The 21,682-nt window shown below is 48.0% G+C and overlaps 1 protein-coding gene across 1 annotated transcript; it reads left to right on the top strand.

The window, feature by feature from the left end:
* Positions 1-4,909: 4,909 nt before the first annotated feature.
* On the top strand, positions 4,910-21,296 carry gdf5 (growth differentiation factor 5). The gene is made up of 2 exons (XM_033041746.1): positions 4,910-5,130; positions 19,788-21,296. The coding sequence occupies exons 1-2, from the start codon at positions 5,016-5,018 to the stop codon at positions 20,657-20,659; spliced, it is 987 nt and encodes a 328-aa protein (XP_032897637.1). The 5' UTR covers positions 4,910-5,015; the 3' UTR covers positions 20,660-21,296.
* The last annotated feature ends 386 nt before the right edge of the window (positions 21,297-21,682 follow it).

The raw sequence follows: 21,682 nt of genomic DNA, 5'->3' as shown, positions 1-21,682 counted from the left end.
CAAAACTAATAGAGCAGGGTGTAGACGAGGCTGCACAGTGGTGCAGCGGTAGAGTTGCTGCCTTACAGCGGCAGAGGCCCAGGATCGATCCTTACTCCGGGTGCTGCCTGTACGGAGTTTGTACTTTCTCCCCATGACCCGCTGGGTTTGCCCCGGGTGCTGTGGGTTCTAGTGGGAGCCGAAACTAGAAATCCCAACTTCACACTTTTGCATCCACTTCCTGCACACGAGGGGCAAGTTACAGAGCACCAGTTAACTAATAAACCCGCACGTCTTTGGGATGCGGGAAGAAACCGGAGAAAACCCATGTGGTCACAGGGAGAGCATGCAAATTCCACCCGCAGATAACACCCGAGGTCAGGATCGAACCCGGGTCCCTAGTGCTGTGAGGCAGCAGCTCTACCTGCTGCACTGCTGTGCCACCCTTGATAAATGCAGATTGTTCCTGTTGTCTGCAGAATCAAATGGATGATGACGGTCTGACTTCATACCGAGGACATTGCGAATTGTACTTTTCACGCTGCAGTCTGTACGTTTGGAATTGAATCTTTCCCAGACTGAAATGAACATAATTAACCTCAGCTGCCCTCTGTAGACGTTGCAATGATTCAAACCTCTTCCCAGCATTGTTATGTCTATTAGCAGGCTAATAAATCCCTCAGTTGGCTCATTACACAACTAACCAACATTTCACAGACTAGAAATAGTTGTTACTTGAGTGAGAAACAAAAGATACAAAGTGCTGGAGTAACTCAGGGCGGCACGGTGGCACAGCAGTAGAGTTGCTGCCTCACAGCATCAGAGACTCGGGTTCGGTCCTGACTGCGGGTGCTGTCTGTATGGAGTTTGCACGTTCACCCTGTGACTACATGGGTTTTCTCCGAGTGCTCCGGTTTCCACCCACACTCCAAAGACGTGAAAATGCACACCTTCAGATTCAGCGACAGTTTCTTTCCAACTGTTGTCAGGCAACAGAGAGCAGTCCTGAGCTACTATTTTCCACATTGGAGAACCTCGGACTATCTTTGATCGGACTTTACTGGAGTATATCTGGCAACAAACGTTAATCGCATCACACAAAATTGCTGGGGAAACTCAGCGGGTGCAGCAGCATCTATGGAGCGAAGGAAATAGGCGACGTTTCGGGCCGAAACCCTTCTTCAGACCCTTCTTCAGTTAATCGCATTATTCCTTTTATCATGTATGTGTACACTGCGAATGGCTCAATTGTAATCATGTATTGTCTTTCTACTGACTGGTTAGCACGCAACAGAAGCTTTTCACTGCACCTCGGTACACGTGACAATAAACTAAACTCAAACTAACTCAACTGTGTGCAAGAATTCTTGCACAGATTGGAATCTACAAAACATTGCTTGTACTGGTATCAAACAGAAAATATCAATACTCCATTTGTGAGTGCATAACTAGAAATAATTAATATTTTATAATGATAGGTTATTATATTGTCTGAAAACTATGGTAAGAATGAATGTAAAATCCATTGGAAGGATCGATCAATACTAGCAATCTTTCGGAAGAAATAACAGACTTAGAAATGTACAGCAGCATCACTATTCCTAATCTACTGAAATGATTAAGACTCCTGTAATCAGCAATTTATTATAAACAACAATTCTTCTTATGATAATTTGTGGTAAAAATGAATTGTTCTAACAGACATATATAAACATATATAAGTACTGAGGTTGAATGTAGGTCATAGGGCCTGTTTCTGCGCTGTTCCTCTAAAGTCTAAAGTGATAGTCTCCACCTCGTCTCAAATCTCCACCCAGACCCTTCATGGAGTATTTCTGACATCCACAACAATCCGCACTCTTGTGAGATGCAAGAAACTGCAGATGCTGGAATCTTGAGCAAAACGCAAAGTGTTGGAGGAACTCAACAGGTCAGGCAGCATCTGTGGAGGGAAATGGACAGACGACGTTTCGGATCGGGAACCTTCTTCAGTCTGATGGAATGAGGGAGAAGAAAGCTGGAAAGGAAAACCTCATCAGATCTGTTTGTTACGCCAATGGGAGACCAAACCTCCCATCTCTCCATCCTCAAACTCACTAATCAGACCATCTGCAGTTCCATCCAACAGAAACACAGAACTGCACATGCCGGTTTATACCAAAGATAGACACAGAGTGCTGAAGTAGGCCAGGCAACATCTCTGGAGAACATGGATAGATGATGTTTTGGGTTGGGATCCTTCTGCAGGCAATTGAGATGTTGTCTTCCTACTAAGAGGACAGGACCAAGGATGGCTTGCAATATTATAGTAAGACCACACATTGACCATTATGTGCTGTAATGGTTATTTTAACCAAGAAATGATACAGTACAGCGAAGGATCAGCAGAATCATTCTGTTTTGCCATGACTGCCACATGAAAAGTGGCACAGTGACACAGTGGTGGAGTTGCTGTCTTACAGCCCATGAGATCCGGGTTCGATCCTGATTACGGGTGCTTTCTGTACAGAGTTTGCACGTTCGCTTTCCAGTTATCTCTGCATACTCCAGTTTCCTCCCACATTCCAAAGATGTACAGGTTTGTAGATTAATTGGCTTTGGTAAAAATTTGCCTCTAAATCTATGCCCTCTAATCTTTGGCATTTCCCCCGCTGGGAGAAAGGTTCTGGCTGTCTACCTTATCTATGCCCAATAATTGTATATACCTCTGTCACGTCTCCCCTCAACATGGCATTCTAGAGAAAACAATCAAAGTATGTCTAAGTTTGTCCTGTGATGTTTCGGGTCAGGACCCTTCTTGTAGTGAAGTTGGTTGAAGATGAACAATTGTCTGAGATTGTCCGAGACCGTAGGGGGACCCACCCCATCGAGCGTGAGGGGTGCCGCTGAGAGTAACCCGGCGGGGGGGGGGGCTGCCGAGCACGAAGGGGGACCAGGCGTGGGGCCCGCTGATAACGAAGGAGGGCTCGGCTGGGGGGGGAGGGGGTCACCTGCTGCCACATGCAGCGACAGGCCTGGTTCACCGCTGTGAGCAGAAGATAAGACTGTTGATGAACTTTTTGTAATTTTGTCGTTACCAGAAACGTGGCAGTTCTTGTGTACTGCCTCGGTGAGGTCTGCTGTGTGATTCTACCACGTTATATGCAAAAACTAATAATTTTACTGTATCCAGCTACACGTTTACTGTATCCAACTACAAGTATTCATTGAATCATCGAATGACCGGGACCCTGAAGGTTTCTCCCCTTATCTCGGGCCAGCTTCTGGCCTTTTACCTGAGAGGCTTTAAGTCCCCAAGAGTATGGAAGTCTGAGCCCATCAACACGCACGGAGCCTACAAGAGGGGAATTATTGAACCAAGCCAGAGACAAGCTAAGCTATCTACACATCTTATCCCATGCCTTAAAAGTGCACTGTAAAGCCCCTGTCCCACTTAGGAGACCTAAACATCAACCTCTGGTGACCTTGCCCGCCACCCCAAAAAAAAATCAAGGTCGAGGTGACCTGCAACCTCCTACCACCTCCCACACATACGTTGAAAACCTTCCTCGACAATGAAGAAAACTTGCTATGACTAGACCTGCGACTAAAATTTTTTATCGATTTTTAAAACGGCAACATATTTTTAGTCGAGGCCGGTTTTAAACATGATGAAAAAATAGCAGCATGAAGCCTAGATGAAGCCTCGACCATGCGGAAACCACTTTCGACCATAAGGGAGAGTGACCAAAACCTCTGGTAACCTCATGGAAATCTTGGGTGGCGGGCAAGGTCACCAGAGGTTGCTGTTTAGGTCTCCTAAGTGGGACAGGGGCTCAAAAGGGGAGCGTTTTGGAAATTGCAAATTCAAGCTGTCATCTGAATTTCATACCAGTGTATCCAAATTTCATTTTTTCTTTTTGGAACACAGGACAATGTTTACTTTGCCAGACCATTGCAAAGAGTCTGCACACTGTAGATGCCGAGATCTATCTATAAGTGTGCACCTATATATTGCACCAAGAACTGTACATAATATTAGAGGCTCTTCTCCCTCTCCCTCTTTCCCTCCCTCTCTCTCGCTCCCCCCCCCCTCCCTCCTCTCGCCCCCCTCTCCCACCCTCCCTCCCTTTCCCTGTGCCTCTCTCCCTCGCAGGATTGTTGACATTCACCGAGAGCGAATCCGTGGGCACCTGCCCCGAGCCGCATTTTGAGTGTGAACTATTTTTACTGGACGTGATTCAATCTTTGGAAGTTTTTAAGAGAGCGCGCTAGACAGAACCCACGCCATTCCTGCTCCTTTGGACATGGGATTTAAACAAGACTGAGTCGCCCCTCTCTCTCTCTCTCTCTCTCTCTGTCTCCCCTTCCACTCTCTCAGCCTCCCCGGGCTGAAGGAACGAGGGAAGGTTAGGGCAAACCTTTTTCTCCCCCACCCCCCCCCCCCCTCCCCTCTCCCATTCACCCCTTCTCTCTCTCTCTCTCTCTCACTCTCTCTCCCTCTCACTCTCTCCCCCCCTGCCCCTCTGCCTCGGCTGTCTGGAGAAAGGGTCCGGGGGGTTCAACTACGCGCCGCTACAACAACAAAACGAGAATTCCACTATGGGACAGACTGAAAGAGTTCGGTGGAAAGTTGTGAAGACGTTTTCTTGGGAGTTTTGGGAGCCTTTACATGTGCAACTGGGAGTCGCTTTGGCAGCATCTGTTCCCGGCCAGCGTGGACCATGGAATTATTGAGGAACTTCGCTTTTTTCGTTTGCTACCTCGGCTACTTCGGGGACCTCGCCGGCCTGGAGGCGGCTGCGGTGGCAGGAGCATCGCGCAAGGGGCAGCCCGCGTCCCGCCAGTCGCAGGGCATCGCCGGGGCGGCGGGGAGATGGAGCCCCGGGGTCGGCAGAGGGAGCGCCGGCGTGAGGACGGCCAGGGGCAAGGGCGGCGGCGGCGGCGGCGGCGGCGGCAAGCCCGGAGACGGGGACAGAGGCAAGGGCGAGAGCGGCAGCTTGAGGCGGAGGGCGAAGGGGGCGGCGGCCACTCCGGCCGTCACTCCCCACGACTACATGCTGTTCCTCTACAAGACGCTGTCTGTCATCCAGCGCGGAGGCTTGAACGGCAGCGCCCCGCAGCCCGCCGCTCTCGCCAACACTGTCACCAGCTTCGTGGACAGGGGGCAAGGTAAGCCTCGGCGCCCGGCGGGACGGGCAGCGGTCCGGGGAAAAAACAAAACACACACACACACACACACACACACACACACACACACAGACAAACTGGCACTACACACAGACAGATACGCACATACACACAGATACAGACGTTGACACACACACTAACACACAGAGATAACATAGGCATGGACACACTCACAGACATATACACACTCACGGATCCATACACTTGCGCGTTCTTGCGCGATGCAGACACACGCGCACACACACTGACACACTCACATTGACACACACACATACACACATTGACACACACACGCACTCACTGACACACACACACTCACATTGACACACGCTGACACACATATACTCACACTGACACACGCTGACACACACACACACGCACACTCACATTGACACACACACACTCACTGACACACACACTCAGAATGATATACACACACTCACATTGACACACACATATACATTGACACACGCGGACACATATTCACTCACATTGACACACGCTGACACACACACATACGCTGACACATATTGACATGCACTCGCATATTTTAACACACACGCTGACACACGCTCATACACATTGACACACACACACTGCAAGCACACTGGCACACACACTGACACGCACGCACACACAGTGACACACACACTGCTCTGTGGGGTACCGGCATATACAAACAGGCAAAGCCTTCTCCATTTAGGAATCGCTCCTCGCGCAGCGGTAGAGTTGCTGCCTCACAGCACTAGAGACCCGGGTTCGATCCTGACTACGGGTGCTGTCTGTACAGAGTTTGCACATTCTCCCCGTGCCCGCGTGGGTTTTCTCCGGGTGCTCCGATCTCCTTCCGCACTCCAATTACGTACTGATTTGAAGGTTAATTAGCTTTGGTAGAGATTGTAAATTGTCCCTAATGTGTGTAGGAATGTGCTAGTGAACGGATCACTGGTCGGTGCGGATCCGGTGGTCGGAAAGGGTTGTTTCTCTGTTGTATCTCTAAACTAAAATAAAACAATGCGGAGACACAAGCAACTGCGGATGTTGGTTTAATACATAGATTCAACTCTGAAAAAAAGTGTCTCGATTAGAAACTCACCTATCCATGTTCTCCAGAGATGCTGACTGACCCTCTGAGTTACTCCAGCACTTTGTGTGTGCTTGTGCCAAGATAAACTAATCTCCTCTGGCAGCACATGATCCATATCCATCCATGCGCACTATCCAAAAATCTCTTAAACGCCACTGTCGTATTTGTCCCCAGCAGCGCGATCCAGATTCACTCATTCACCACTCTTTGTGTGTAAAAAAGCGTACCCCGCATATCTCCTTTAAACGTTGCCCCTCTCACCTTAAAACTATGCCCCTCCAGTCTGTGGCATTTACACCATGGGGGAAAAGGGGTTCTGTCCACCCTATCCGTGCCGCTTACATTTTTAGACATTTCTATCAGGTCTCCCTCCCTCAATCTCCAGTGAAAACAACGCGAGTTGATGGTACTCTCCGTCTCGTTAACGAGACTGTCTTGTTGTCTGGAAGTCAAGCACACGAAACCCAGCTCCCATCCTCCAGGAGAACTTGCCCCCCCCCCCCTCCCCACCCCCCTCCCTCCCTCTCCTCCCCCCCCCGTCTCTAGCCCGGACAATCGCCCCCCACCCCATCCAAAAGTAACAGAGTTCAGGACATTGGAGCCCAGGCGTAAATCAGAGATGGTTTAATTTAGAGAATACAGAATGGAAACGGGCCATTCGGCCCATCAAGTCCATGCCGACCAACGACCATCCGTTGTAGAAACGAGGAACCGCAGATGCTGATTTAACAAAAACATACAAGGTGCTGGAGTAACTCAGCGGGTCAGGCAGCATCTCTGGAGAAAATGTAAAGGTGACGTTTCGGGTCCGAGACCCTTCGTCGGACTCAGGCTGAAAGTCAGGTCTCCGCTAAAGCGACCCGAAACATCACCTATTCCTTCTCTCCAGAGATGCTGCCTAACCCGCTGAGTTACTCCAGCATTCGGTTTATATATGCGGTGTAAACCAGCGCCTGCGGTTAGCTCCTCCCGCCACATTTAACCTACAAACCCGCACGTCTTTGGGATGTGAGAGAAAACCGGAGCACCCGGAGAAAACCCACACCCACGCGGTCACAGGGAGAACTTGCAAACTCCACACAGATAGACAGTACCCGAGGTCAGGATCGAACCCGGGTACTCTGTCGCTCTCCCCGTTGCATCGCCCCTTTGAGAAAGGGTGAACAGTCTGGAAGTCAAGGTCTTCAACGCTCAGTACTTGCAGCTCATAAAACCGCTCGCCCCAAACGACCACCCCTCCCGTCTCCAAAGCGTTGCTTTCCATTTAATGCCGTGGTTGGAGAGGGTGGGAGAGAGAGGGGGGGGGGGGGGGGGGTGGAGTGGCCCGGTTGTATTGTAGTCCCGCACGGTTCGTACTGTACGGGATACACCGACACAAAGCCTGGCGTTGAGGTTCCCACCCGGCTCCGCTGAATATCAAGGGTTACGACGCGGAGAAGGCAGGAGAATGGGGCTGAGAGGGAAACACAGACCAGCCGTGATCGATGGGCGCAGATGGGCTTAATGGCCGAATTCTGCTCCCGTGTCTTATGGTCAACTCAGGGTTATCGTCAGTTTGAAGTAGTGTCTCGACCCGAAGCGCCACCCATCCTCCAAAGATGCTGCCCGACCCGCCGAGTTACTCCAGCACTTCGCGTCTATCTTCGAGCTTATTGTCATCTGCACAAGTGTAATGAGGTTGAGTGACAATGAATATCTTGCTTACAACAGCATCCAGGCGGGTAGAGTCAGATAACACACAGAAAGATACATTACACACATATTCAAAAACATATGGAACAATGTGGAACAAGCTGCCAGAGGTGGTAGTTGAGGCAGTTACTGTAACTACATGTAAAATACACTTGGACAGGAACATGGACAGGAAAGGTTCAGAGAAATATGGGCCAAACGTGGGCAGGTGGGTCTATTGTAATTGGGGCATCTTGGTCAGCATGGGCAAGTTGGGCCGAAGGGCCTGTTTCCATGGTGTGTGTCTCTTTGACTCCATGACTCTATAGTGAAATGAAAAAGACACGCAAAAAAACAAGAAATTCATTTAAAAAAAAAAACAGGATTAGAAAGCAAGTACAAACAGTGGTCCGTGATGTTCTGTTATGGACACAAGGAACTGCAGATGATGGTTTACAAAAAAAAACTGCAGCGTCAGAGTTACTCAGCAAATCAGGCAGCATCTCTGGAGAATACACAAAAGTGACATTTTGAGTCGGGTTTGAAGAAGGGCCCTTACCCGAAATGACGCCTAAACATGTTCTCCAGAGATGCTGACTGACCCACTGAGTTACTCCAGCACTTTGTGTTCTTTTTCTGTTGCTGCATGGGGTCAGTTCAAGTACCTCATGGACGTAGGAAAGTAGCCACTTCGTGTAGAGATACAGCGTGGAAACAGGCCCTTTCGACCCACCGAATCCGCAATGACCAACGATCATTAGTTCTATCCTACAGGACAATTTACAGAAGCAAATGAACCTATAAATCTGCACGTCTTTGGAATGTGGGAGGAAACCGGAGCATCCGGAGAAAACTCATGTGGTTACAAGGGAGAAGGTACAAACTCCGTACAGACAACACCCATAGTCAGGATCGAGTCTAGGTCTCAGGCTTTGTGGCAGCAACTCTACTGTTGTGCCACTGTGCCGCCCCCTAGTGTATGAGTTGGGGTGGACTTGGTGGCCTGTTTCCACGCTGTATCTCTAAACTAAACAGCTGCTTTCCTACATCTGTTCCTGAACCTGGTGTTGTGGGACTTAAGGTTTCTGTACCTTCAGCTCGGCGGTAGCAGCGAGAAGAAAGCACGGCCCGGATGGTGAGGACCCTTGGTGGTTGATGCCGCCTTCTTGAGGCTGTGCCTGGTGTCGATGCTTCCAATGGTGGGGAAGGCTGTGTCTATGATGGACCAGGCTGAGTCCACCACTCTCTGCAACCACTTGCATTGAAATTGCCGTAGCAGGCTGTGATGCAACAAGCCAGAACTGGGTGGCACAATGGCACAGCTGGCAGATTCACTGCCAGAGACACGGGTTCAATCCTGATCTCAGACGCTGTCTGTGTGGAGTTTATACATTTTCCCTGTGACCACGTGGGTTTTCACGGCGGCTCCGTTTCTTCCCACACGCCAAAAAGGTACAGATTTGTAGGTTAATGGGCCTCGGTAAATTGGAAATTATCCCTAGTGTGTGGGACAGTGTTAGTGTACAGGATGATTGCTGGTTGACGTGGACTCTTTGGGCCGAAGGGCCTTTTTACCATGCTGTATCGCTTAGCTCTAAACTCCTAACTCTCAATGATACTCACTACAGTGCATCTGTAGAAGTTCGAGTATCTGGCAACAATTTGCCAAATCTCTGTAAACATCTAAGAAAGTAGATTCGCCTGCCCATTTAATAATGGGCAGAAGTTCTATGGTTGGAATTTGGTCACATTTGGCTTGGAGGGCTGTCCCATCCTAGACAAGGTGGTGGCTCTCCTGGAAGGTCCACACTAGATGCTACACCTGGTTGCGAGGTACAGGTGACTGGGGTGTTGGTGGGACGGGGCTAGTGGGGAGGCCAGATGTGGAGAGGTCAGGTTGTCAGGAAAACAGCCTGGGATGGTGGGGGTGAAGGGTGTGGGAGGGGTTAAGGGTGAGGGTGGTGGTTAGGGTTTAGGGTGCTGGGCTGAGTGGGAGTGAGTGTGGATGGAGGAGATGACATGAGATTGTGGGCGGTTCAAAGACTGGATCAGGTTGGGTAAAGCCTGGATCAGAAGATCATAAGGCATTGGAGCAGAATTAGGTGATTCGGTCCAATGACTGCTCTGCTAACTCTATCCAGGCCTTTCATTATTCAGTAGGTTTAAATGAGGTCTCCCCTCATCATAAACATTATTAGCCAAGTATGTTTTGCAACATAGTAGGAATCTGGTTTGCCATACAGTCAGACCAAACAAGCAACAAGACACACAACTACATAAAATGTTGACATAAACATCCACCACAGCGGCTCCTCCACCATTCCCCACTGTGATGGAAGGCAATCAAGTCTTATCTTCTTTCCTCTTTTTCTTCCGCGGTCGGGGAGTCGAACCGTCCGCAGTCGGGGTCATTGAAGCTCCCGCAGCCGGCGATTGAAGCTCCCACTTCGGGGTGATTGAAGCTCCCGCAGTCGGAGTGATTGAAGTTCCCGCAGTCGGGGTGATTGAAGCTCCCGCAGCTGGCGATTGAAGCTCCCACTTCGGGGCGGTCGCGGCTCTCGCGGCTTGGAGCTCACGAAGTCAGTCTCTAACCAAGGGACGGCGAGATGCACTATGTTAAGCTCCCCAGGTCCCAGCAAGAGGTCGACAGCTCCACGATGTTAGGCCGCAGTGCAGCCGGAGATACGACACAGAAAAAGTCGCATCTCCATCGTGGAAAGAGATTTTAAAAAGTCCCCCCCCCCCCCACTTAACGCAAAACTAAACTAAAACATACATTCAACAACAAACTAAAAACACAAAGGAGAAAAAAGACGAGACCGACCATTGGCAAGGCAGCCATCGTTTCCCCCCCCCCCCCCCACCCCCGGTGGTAATGTATCTAAACTGCAGCAAGTACAGGCCTAGAGCCGCCAAATGCTCATCATACGTGAACCCATTCATCTCTGGGATCATTCTTGTAAGCATCCTCTGGACCCTCTCCAACACTACCATATCCTGCCTCAGATGTGCATCCCAAACCTGCTTACGATATTTTAAAATATCCCACGACACCTTAGATTCCTGCTTGGGTATCTTACAACCCGTGGTATGAATGTTGAATTGTCCAATTTTAGGTAATTTTGTCAAATATCTCCCTCCCACGCCCCCCACATCTTCATTCACTAAAAATCCATTAAATAATTCACAGTTCGCAATAGTGCATCTCACATGGGCCCACACAGTCTCTTGCCAACAATCAGGGAACCTCCTTGCCTGAGGTCATCTGTTGGTAGCCCTGATTTGTCTTGGGTTTTTTTCACACCTCCAGTAATCCCGCCCCCCTCCCCCAAACACCACTACACTTGGAATTTGTACATTCTCCCTGTGACCACGTGGGTTTTCTCCGGGTGCCCCAGTTTCAATCCCACACTCCAAAAACGTACAGGTTTTGTAGGTTAATTGGCTTCTGTAAAAATGTAAATTGTCCCTAATGTGCAGGATAGTGTTAATACGGGATGATCGCTGGTTGGTACGGTCACGGTGGGCCAAAGTGCCTGTTTCTGTGCTGTGTCTGTAAACTAAACTAAGATGTCTTGACAGGTTGCTACAGAGGATTTGCAGATGATGCTCACAGTGGCCTCAGTGTTGGAGGGCAGGGAGTGAATGCTTAGATTGGGGGTGTCGTGTGCCTAATGGGTCGCTGCTTTGGCAGAAGCTTGTTGGATCTTCATCATCCTGACAAGTGGAGGGGATTCCAACTCTCTCCTGATGTGCCTTGGAGATGGTGAGAAGTCTTTGGGGAGACTGGGAGAGAGCAACCACCACCAACCTGTGTTGAATCTGTATGACTGACGCAGTTAAATGTAATAATAATAATAATGGATGGGATTTATATAGGGCCTTTCTAATACTCAAGGCGCTTTACATCGCATTATTCATTCACTCCTCAGTCACACTCGGTGGTGGTAAGCTACTTCTGTAGCCACAGCTGCCCTGGGGCAGACTGACGGAAGCGTGGCTGCCAATCTGCGCCTACGGCCCCTCCGACCACCACCAATCACACATTTACACACATTCACACACAGGCAAAGGTGGGTGAAGTGTCTTGCCCAAGGACACAACGACAGTATGCACTCCAAGCGGGATTCGAACCGGCTACCTTCCGGTTGCCAGCCGAACACTTAGCCCATTGTGCCATCTGTCGATGTTACTATGTAAATGTACTACTACTAGTAACAAAGTCACAAAGTGCTGGAGTAACTCAGTAGGTCAGGCAGCAACTCTAGAGAACAGGGATAGGTGACGTTTAGAGTCAGGACCCCGCATAGGTTATAGGAGCAGAATTAGGCCATTCGGCCCACCGAGTATACTCCGCCATTCAATCATGGCCCATCTCTCTTTCCCTCTCAACCCTACTCTCCTGCCTTCTCTTCGTAACCTTTGACACCCATACTAATTCTTCAGACTCATGTGGATATCCATGTTCCCCAGAGATGCCTGACCTGCTGAGTTACCCCAGCATTTTGTGTCTTTTTGTGCAAACCAGCGCCTGCACTTCCTTAGTCCTGAAATCCCACTAGTGATCAAATTGAACCCCCCCCCCCCCCCCCCCCAGGCCAGGGAACTGAAGATAGGTCGCAGGAAGAACATGGAAACTCCACACAGATAGTATCCAAGGTCAGGATTGAACCTGTGTCTCTGATACTGTGAGGCAGTGGCTCCACCAGCTGTGCCACTATGTCGCCTGTATCAAGCCTCTGCTGCAAGCCCACATCTCGAGCTTCAGGACAATGCTGAGATCCCCTAGTCTGTGTTTGATTGAAGTAACTTATGCACAATTTTTTTAACCTTTCAATGTTTTAACTCTTTCTTGAAGATTTGGGATGTCTGCAGTTGACGATGAAAAATGTAAAGGCCCAAGACAGAAGGAACTGCAGGTGCTGGAATCTTGAGCAAAAACACAAAGTGCTGGTGGAATTCAACGAGTCAGGCAGCACCTAAGGAGGAAAATGGAGCAGGTGACATTTTGGGACGAGACCCTTGTTCAGACTCTTCTTGAATCTGAAGAAGGATTTCTACTTAACGCGTCGTTTCACGGATGCTGCCTGACACCACCGCTGAGTTGCGCCCGCACATTGTGTTTGCTCAATCTTCATGGGCCACCTCTTCAGGACTTATTTATTTGATATTAATTAACCCAGTCATATTATTAAAGATTCCTATGGGATACGATGTGTCTGATCACACTTAGGAAGGATGTCATAAACCTGGAAAGATACAGCGGAAATTTACGAGGTTGTTGCCAGGACTTGATGTACAGGGAGACGTTGATGTACAGGGCTATGAGTTTATTCCTTGGAATGCAGGAGACTGAGAGGCGATCTCATAGAGATATATAAAATCATGAGGGGGGATAGAAAGGATGAATGCATAAAGTATTTTATCCAGAATAGCGGAATCAAGTACCAGACGGTACAGGTTTAAGGAGATAGAGGAATGATTTAATAGGAACCTGAGGGGCAGCTTTTTCACACAGAGGGTGGTGGGTACATGGATTGAGCTGTTTAATGATCCAAACCCTTTCCATCCGTCACAGCGGCGCGTCGGGTAGAGCTGTTGCCTCATCACCGGAGATCCAGGTTCGATCCTGAACGGATATTGTCTGTGTGGAGTTTGCACGTTCTCGCTGTGATCGTGTGGGTTTCCTCCGGGTGCTCCAGTTTCCTTCCACATTCAAATGATGTGCGGGTTTGTAGCTTAACTTGCCCTCTGTAAAATTGCCCCTAGTGTGTAGGGAGTGGATAAAAAACTGGGATAACATAGAACTAATGTGAATGGGTGATCAATGGTCAGTGTGGACTCGGTGGGCCTAAGAGCCTGTTTCCATGCTGTTTCTCTCAACTAAACTAATTTAAAATGCTTTGACAAGTTGCATCATCTGCAAATCAACCCCCCCCTCCCCCCACCCTCACCTGTATCATCTATTACCTGCCACGCTCTGTCCTTCCCCTCCTCTCTTCCAGTTTTCACCCTCTCCCCTGCAATCAGTCTGAATCAGTCTAGTCCTCCTTTGTACACCAGCCTCTGCAATTCATTGTTTCTATTCATAGATAACATATAATAATAAATAAATAAATCAATACATTAATAGCCCAAAGTTTTAGTGCAACTAAAGAAAGTCCATAGTTCATAGCTGAGGTTAGTGTTGGGTTGTGTTCAAGTGCCTGATGGTTGTTGTGAAGAAGCTATTCGTGAATCTGGTGCTCACGGTTTTCAGACTCCTGTACCTTCTTCCCGAAAGTAAAGTACTTTCATTTGTTTTCTTGGAGGGAGAAATTTGGCTCCATCCAATTCCACCTCTGCCCATCTCCTCCTCCCTCTAGAGGGCAGTGTCTGTGGCTGTGCCACTTCTGGTGTCCCATGCACACCTTGGAGAAGTATTGTTTTGTCTAATATTGTTATATTATCATAATGCTGCCTGGATAAGGGGGGCATTAGCTTAAAGGAGAAACTTGGATAGTTTCCACTTGAACGCCCGATGGAAGTATATAAAATGATGAGGCAGGTTATGTGCGGGAGAGTGGCATAATTATGAATTATACGGTTCATGTGTCTAGCAGGGGGAAGAATGGCTGGTGATTGAAAATCGCACCTGGTCTCCTAGAACTTAGAAATGTTCTCACCATCACCCTCCCTCCAGCCTCTGCCAGTGCCGCTGCTTGTGTGACAAAACCTCTCTGTGTTTGGAGTATTGCATGCAGCTCTGGTCACCCCATTACAGGGAAGGTGTGGAGGCACTGGAAGGGGTGCAGAGGAGGTTTACCAGAATGGTACACAAAAATGCTGGAGAAACTCAGCGGGTGCAGCAGCATCTATGGAGCGAAGGAAACCCTTCAGGGTTTCGGCCCGAAACGTTGCCTATTTCCTCCGCTCCATAGATGCTGCTGCACCCGCTGAGTTTCTCCAGCATTTTTGTGTACCTTCGATTTTCCAGCATCTGCAGTTCCTTCTTAAACAGGTTTACCAGAATGTTGTCTGGATTAGAAGATTTCAGCTGCAGGGAGGGGTTGGATAGACTTGGATTGTTTTCTCTGGAACGTCGGAGGTTGCGGGGAGGCCTGATAGAAGTGTATAAAATGATGAGAGGCAGAGATAGGGTAGATAATCAGAAGAAGGGTTTCGGCCCGAAACGTCGCCTATTTCCTTCGCTCCATAGATGCTGCTGCACCCGCTGAGTTTCTCCAGCATTTTTGTGTACCTTCGATCTTCCAGCATCTGCAGTTCCTTCTTGAACACATAGATAATCAGAACATTTTTCTCAGGATAGAAAAATTAAATACCAGAGGGCATGCTCCACCTATTGTACTTGAGCTTGGCTTGGTTGTATCTATGTATGGTATTAACTGGTCTGTTTGAATAGCGTGTAAAACAAAGCTATTCACTGTACCTTAGTACATGGGACAATAATAAATCTGAACCTAAACTTCAAATTCATTTCAAGACCTTTCAGAAATGCTATATCTGCCCTCAACAGCATTTAGCCTATATGTGATTTCCAAGTTCGAAAGAATAGCCTTCTGAAATAGGAAAAAAGACACAGTGCTAGAGTAACCCACATGGCCATAGGAAGAACTTGCAAACTCCACACAGACAGCACCTGTAGTCATCAGATCTCTGGCGCTGTAAGACAGTAACTCTGCTGATGCATTCTCAATGCTGTATAGCTTGATGACTCTTTGACTCACTGCCACCCAAATGCCACAGGTTGGCTAAAAGTGGTTGATTTTGCATTCTTGTTCCCATTGATAATGTCCCAAACACAAATCAAGCAAGCAAGGAAAGTGTGGAAACCGTGAACTGCAGATGCTGGTTAATACACAAAAGGACTGAAGGCGGGTTCCGATCCGAAACATTACCTATTCTCTTCTCTGCTGAGATGCTGCCTGGCCCATTGAGTTACTCCAGCATTTTGTGTCTATCTGCAGTTCCTTCCTCCACAAAGGACACAAAGTGCTGTAGTAACTCAGTGGGCCAGGCAGCATCTCTGGAGAACATGGATAGGTGACGATTCGAGTCAGGACCCGTCTTCAGACTGACTGTAGGGGGGGAATCAACCTGAAATGGCCTGGCCACCTTCTTAAGGAGAAATGAGAGACTGCTAATAATTAATGGTCTTGCCTGGAACACTACATTAACTTTGAAAACAGTTATTGGCGATATAAGAAGCTTCCTTCCTGATTCAGGAGTTGTAAGAGTGCAGTATGTATGGTTTATTTTTTCAAGAGCAAAGTTTAGGAAACTTTAGTACCTTGAGCATAATATCTATTTACATTACATGCTGGCTGCAATCAAGTGTAGATTTATCATTCAATATAAATTCATACTCCATTGCAGTAAGTTCTCTGGAACGCCGGAGATTGAGGGGAGACCTGTTGGAAGTATATAAAATTATGGGAGGCATAGAAAGGATTGACAGTCAGAACCTTTTACCCAGGATGGATAAAATCAAATATTAGTCATAGAATCGTAGAGTAGGGTCAAGAGGCAAGAGTATTTTACTGTAATTTGACCCAAAACGAACAATGAATTTCTTACGAACAGATATGTGAACATAGTACTCTGTAAAACCCATAATAACAGCAAAAAGCAGTAAATATAACAAAAACGAAGGCAAATAAATAGACAACAGCAGTGCAATGGAAACATGCAGGTTTGTAGGTTAATTGGCTTCGGTAAAAATTGTAAATTGTCCCTAGTGTGTAGGATAATGCTAGTATACAGGGATATTGCTGGTGAGCGCGGCCTCGGTGGACTGAAGGGCCTGTTACCGCGCTGTATCTCTAAAGTCTAAAGGTGAAACCTTTCACCTCTACATGTAACGCGTGGCAGGAACTGGAGTGTCTCCCGCGAATGACAACCAGTTAGAACAGCACAGCACAGCACAGCCCTTTGGCCCACCATGTCCATGCTGAACATTAGATGTCAAGACAAACTAACCTCACCAGCCTGCACGTGATCCATATCCTTCCTTTAGTTTAGTTTTACTTTCGAGATACAGTGTGGAAACAGGCCCACCGAGTCCACGCCGACCAGTGATAACCCCGTATACCAGCACCATCCTACATACAATTTACAATGTTTAAATGGAAGTGGATCACTGACCAAGGCAATCTCATTGGATGAAGGAACAGACTGGAGGGGGCATCTTGATTAGCAAGGATGAGTTGGGCTGAAGGTGTATGTGTCTCTATGACTCCGTGACTCTACACTAACAGCGAAGCAAGCCAACATTTCTCAGGCTTCTGAATGGTGCTCTCATTATATACTGGGGCACTGACCGATTCATCTGTAACCCATCACTTACACTGGACTCTATGGAACTGGTGCTCTACAATGCTGAGAACTATATTCTGCACTCTGTATCTTCCCCTTTCCTCTACTTATTGTACTGGAGTTTGGCTTGATTGTATTTTTGTATAGCTTCATCTGATTTGATTGGAGACCATGCAAAACAAAGTTTTTCATCGTACATCACTAAACGTGAGAATAATAACCCTAAACCTAAACATTATTTTCTCCTTTGGAATTTTTTTCCCAGTTGCACTACCTGTTGTGCTTGAGTTTGAACCGATTGTATATATTTGTGGTACGTTTGATCTGTTTAGATAGCATGCAAAACAAAGCTTTTCATTGTACCTGACACGTGACAATAAATAGAACAAAACTCAACTAAAAAAAAGTGTGGGAAGGAACTGCATCTGAGATGAGGTGTAATAAAAAGGAACTGCAGATGCTGGTGTATACCAAGATTGACACAAAATGCTGGAGTAACTCAGAAGTTCAGGCGGCATCTCTGGAGAAAAAGCATGGGTGACGTTTCGGGTTAAACCCTTCTTCAGACTCGCTGAGTTATTGTGTCTTATGCTTGAGATCTTGCACCCCTGAAATTGGTATTTGTTTATTATTGAAATGTGTCATAAAGTCAGAAATAATAGGAGCAGAATTAGACCATTCGGCCCATCAAGTTTACTCCACCATTCAATCATGGCTGATCTATCTCTCCCTCGTAACCCCATTCGCCTGCCTTCTCCCCATAATCCCTGACCTCCATACTAACCATAATTTGTGTCTTATGGTTGAGATCTTACACCCCTGGAACTGGTATCTTTATCATTGTCATGTGTATCGAGATGCCGTCAGCAACTTGGTTTTTGCGTTCTTTGCCGGCAAATCATACCATACGCAATGTGTAGGAAGGAACTGCAGCTGCTGCTTTACACCGAAGAAAGACAAAAAGTGCTGGAGTAACCCAGCAGGTCAGGCAGCATCTCTGGAGAAAATGAATAGGCGACATTTAGGGTCAGAACACTTCTTCAGACCGGTTACCTATTCTTTTTCCCGTAAACAAAAGCATTCATTGTATGCCCATGGTATGGGTTAATGAGCAAAGGCTTAAGTTGTGATGTCCTCTGTCCACAGTGATATTGGTAAACATCTTGTGAGAGAACGTGCCGTCTACAGGGACAAAGAACCAGTCTTGAGTCGACGGTGGGTTTATGAATCACACACTGCGATGCATTCTGCATTGATCCCTTGCTTTGCTACAGTGGTTGGCAGGACAATGGAAAGCACTCAGTTTGTGGTGGAACCTTTCCGACCCTACTCCTCACTCGCCCATTATTCCCAAAAAACGGAATGCCCGCAGATTGCTAGGGCGATAGTTTCTGAGTTACAGGCAAGAGGCACCACTGATGTCACCTCCGAGAATTGCACCCTGTTACCAACTCCTGATTGTGGTCCCATCACAAATGGGCACCAGTCTCCATTAGTGGTCAACTCTGATTCTTCTAGCAGAGTGTGACTACTCTTTGATTATGTTTCTTGAGGCAGCATGAAGTGTGGATGGAGTCAATGGTGGGGAGTCTGGACTGTGTGATGAACTGGGCTACATCCACAACTCTTGCGGTGCTGGCCAGAGCTGATCCCAAACCAGGCTGTGATGCAACGCAACGGTATATTTTTTCCAGAAGCTCCTAGGTCACCAGCTCGTATTTCCATGGAGGTGATACTTTAAACAATTCTTTAAACTGTGCCAAGAGAAGGGGGCAAACCAACGAACTGCAGATGGTGGTATAACGAAAAAGGCACAAAGTATAAAATCATGAGAGGAATAGAACGTGTAGACGCACAGAGTCTCGACCAGAGCAGGGGAATTGAGAACCGGAGGACAAAGGTTTACGGTGAAGGGGGAAAGATTTAACAGGAATCTGAAGGGTAACTTTTTCACACAAAGAGTAGTAGGTATGTGGAATGAGCTGCCAGAGGAGGTAGTTGAGGCAGGGTCTATTGCAACATTTAAGAAACAATTGGACAGGTACAAGGATAGGACAGGTTTGGTGGGATATGGGCCAAATGCAGGCAGATGAGACTAGTGTAGATGGGACATGTTGGTCGGTGTGGGCAAGTTGGGCCAAAGAACCTGTTTTCTCACTATATGATTCTATGACTCTAAATGCTGGAGTAACTCAGTGGGCTAGGCAGCATCTCTGGAGAACATGGAAAGGTGACGTTTAGGCTCCACCATCTGTAGATCAGAATCCCCTCTCACCTGTATCAACCTATTACTTCCCGACTTTGCCCTGCCCTTCCTCTCTTCCAGCTTTCTTTCCTCTCCCAAAAATCGGTCTGAAGAAGGGCCGCGAGCAGAAACATGACCAACCATGTTCTCCAAAGAACTTCTTGACTGGTTGAGATACTCCAGCACTTTGTGTCTTTTTTGTATCAGTAGAATATTATCTATTTGAAAGACAGAAGTTCCGTTAATGCATCGCTCTATATCTTGACCCCATTAATTGAGCTAATCGGAGCATTAAATGGGTTTGTTTTCTTTTTCCCGCAGATGATCGTCACCCCTTTGTGAGGAGGCAGAAGTATATCTTCAACATCAGTGCGATGGTGAAGGAAGGGTTGCTGGGTGCGGAGCTGAGGATTCTCCGAACACGACCTGTGGACGGGAGGAGAGGGCGGACTCCAGGGAACATGTGCACTCTCCGATTGTCCAAGTGCCCCGCCGACAGGCAGAAGCCGATCGTCGTCGACTCTCGCTCCATTGACCCATTGGACACGTCAAAGTGGGAGGTCTTCAACCTCTGGAAGCTTTTCAGGACATCGAGGAAGGAGCAGCCTTCGATGCAACTCTGCTTCGAGCTGGAAGCCTTGGACAGAGGCAGGACGGTGGATCTGAGGAGCTTGGGATTTGGAAGAGCTGGGCGTCAGACCAAAGAGAAGGCTCTCCTACTCATGTCCGGTAGGACCAAAAAAAGGGACCTGTTCTTCAATGAGGTCAAAGCCAGGTCCGGGCACGACGACAAGTCAGTTTACGAGTTCCTGTTCAGCCAGAGGAGAAAGAGAAGAGCACCTCATGCATCCCGCCAGACAAAGGGCAAGAAAGCCAAGCCCCGTTGCACGCGGAGACCCCTCCACGTCAACTTCAAGGAGATGGGGTGGGACGATTGGATCATCGCGCCGTTGGACTACGAAGCTTATCACTGCGAGGGGGTTTGCGACTTCCCCCTCCGCTCCCACTTGGAACCCACAAACCACGCCATCATCCAGACCCTCATGAACTCCATGGACCCTGAATCCACCCCGCCCAGTTGCTGCGTGCCAACAAAACTCAGCCCCATTAGCATTTTGTACATAGACTCTGCCAATAACGTGGTCTATAAACAGTACGAGGACATGGTGGTAGAGTCCTGTGGTTGCAGGTAGCATTGGTCTGAGGCACCAGGCAACCACGTAATAAGGAGCACACTGGGACTTCTACCTGAGTGAGTCTTGCAGGTATTGGTTGGTCTCCTGGTAATGCTATTTGTCATTGGACACCGCAAGCTATTGGAAGTGAGTTGGAGATGAAAGATCCATGGCGATAAAACTGCCACTGAGGCTAAAGGTTCCTCAGTGCAGCTCCAGATCAACAGTGGCCCCAATGCAATTCTCTCTGCACCACCCGCCCCATTCCTGGGGGTAACTGGTGCCATCTGTCCTAAGACTCAAACAGTATGCTCCCTCCAGTGCAATACTGCCACCACTCACTGCCTGCTGAACCCAGATAGACAGGGAGAGTTCTGGTGGGTTAGACCATGCTGGAAGGAGTGAGGTTGAGATGGGAGGGGTTTCCGCTGGGGATGCAAGGGGTAGGTGAATCTGAGGGCCTACTCCAAGAAGGTTCCTTCATTAACCTCCGTGACTACAGCCAATGAATCATCTCGGAAGCAAACCCCAGTACAACACTGATCTTGTAGAGGTGTATATAATCATCAGTGGAATAAATCAGGTAGACGCACAAAGTCTCTTACCCAGAGTAGGGAAATCGAGATCCAGAGGACAGAGGTTTAAGGTGAGAGTGGAAAAGATTTAGTAGTAACCTGAGAGGTAACTTTTTCACACAGTGGGTGCATGGAACGAGCTGCCAGAGAAGGTAGTTGAGGCAAGTACTATCACAGACATTCAGACAAGTGCACGGATGGGAAAGGTTTAGAGGGATATGGGCCAAACGTGGGCAGGTGAGATTAGTGAAGATGGGGCATCTTGGTCGGCATGGGCAAGTTGGGCCAAAGAGCCTGTTTCTGGGCTGTATGGCTTTAGACTAGAGACACAGCACGAAAACACGCCCTTCGGCCCACCGAGTCTGCGCCAACCAGCGATTGTCCTGCACACTAACAGTATCCTACACACTAAGGACAATTTCCAATTTTTACCAAAGCCAATTAACCTACAAACCTGTACATCTTT

Source organism: Amblyraja radiata, chromosome 23 (genome assembly GCF_010909765.2).
Source record: "Amblyraja radiata isolate CabotCenter1 chromosome 23, sAmbRad1.1.pri, whole genome shotgun sequence".
Taxonomy (NCBI): Eukaryota; Metazoa; Chordata; class Chondrichthyes; order Rajiformes; family Rajidae; genus Amblyraja; species Amblyraja radiata.
The sequence above is the reverse complement of the archived record's forward strand: the minus strand, read 5'-3'. Positions and strand labels throughout refer to the sequence as shown.

Coding starts and splice junctions, on each gene's coding strand:
- gdf5 (XM_033041746.1), top strand. CDS start 5,016: ATGCTGTTCCTCTACAAGACGCTGTCTGTCATCCAGCGCGGAGGCTTG. Junction 5,131..19,787: donor CTTCGTGGACAGGGGGCAAG/GTAAGCCTCGGC, acceptor TTTTTCCCGCAG/ATGATCGTCACCCCTTTGTG.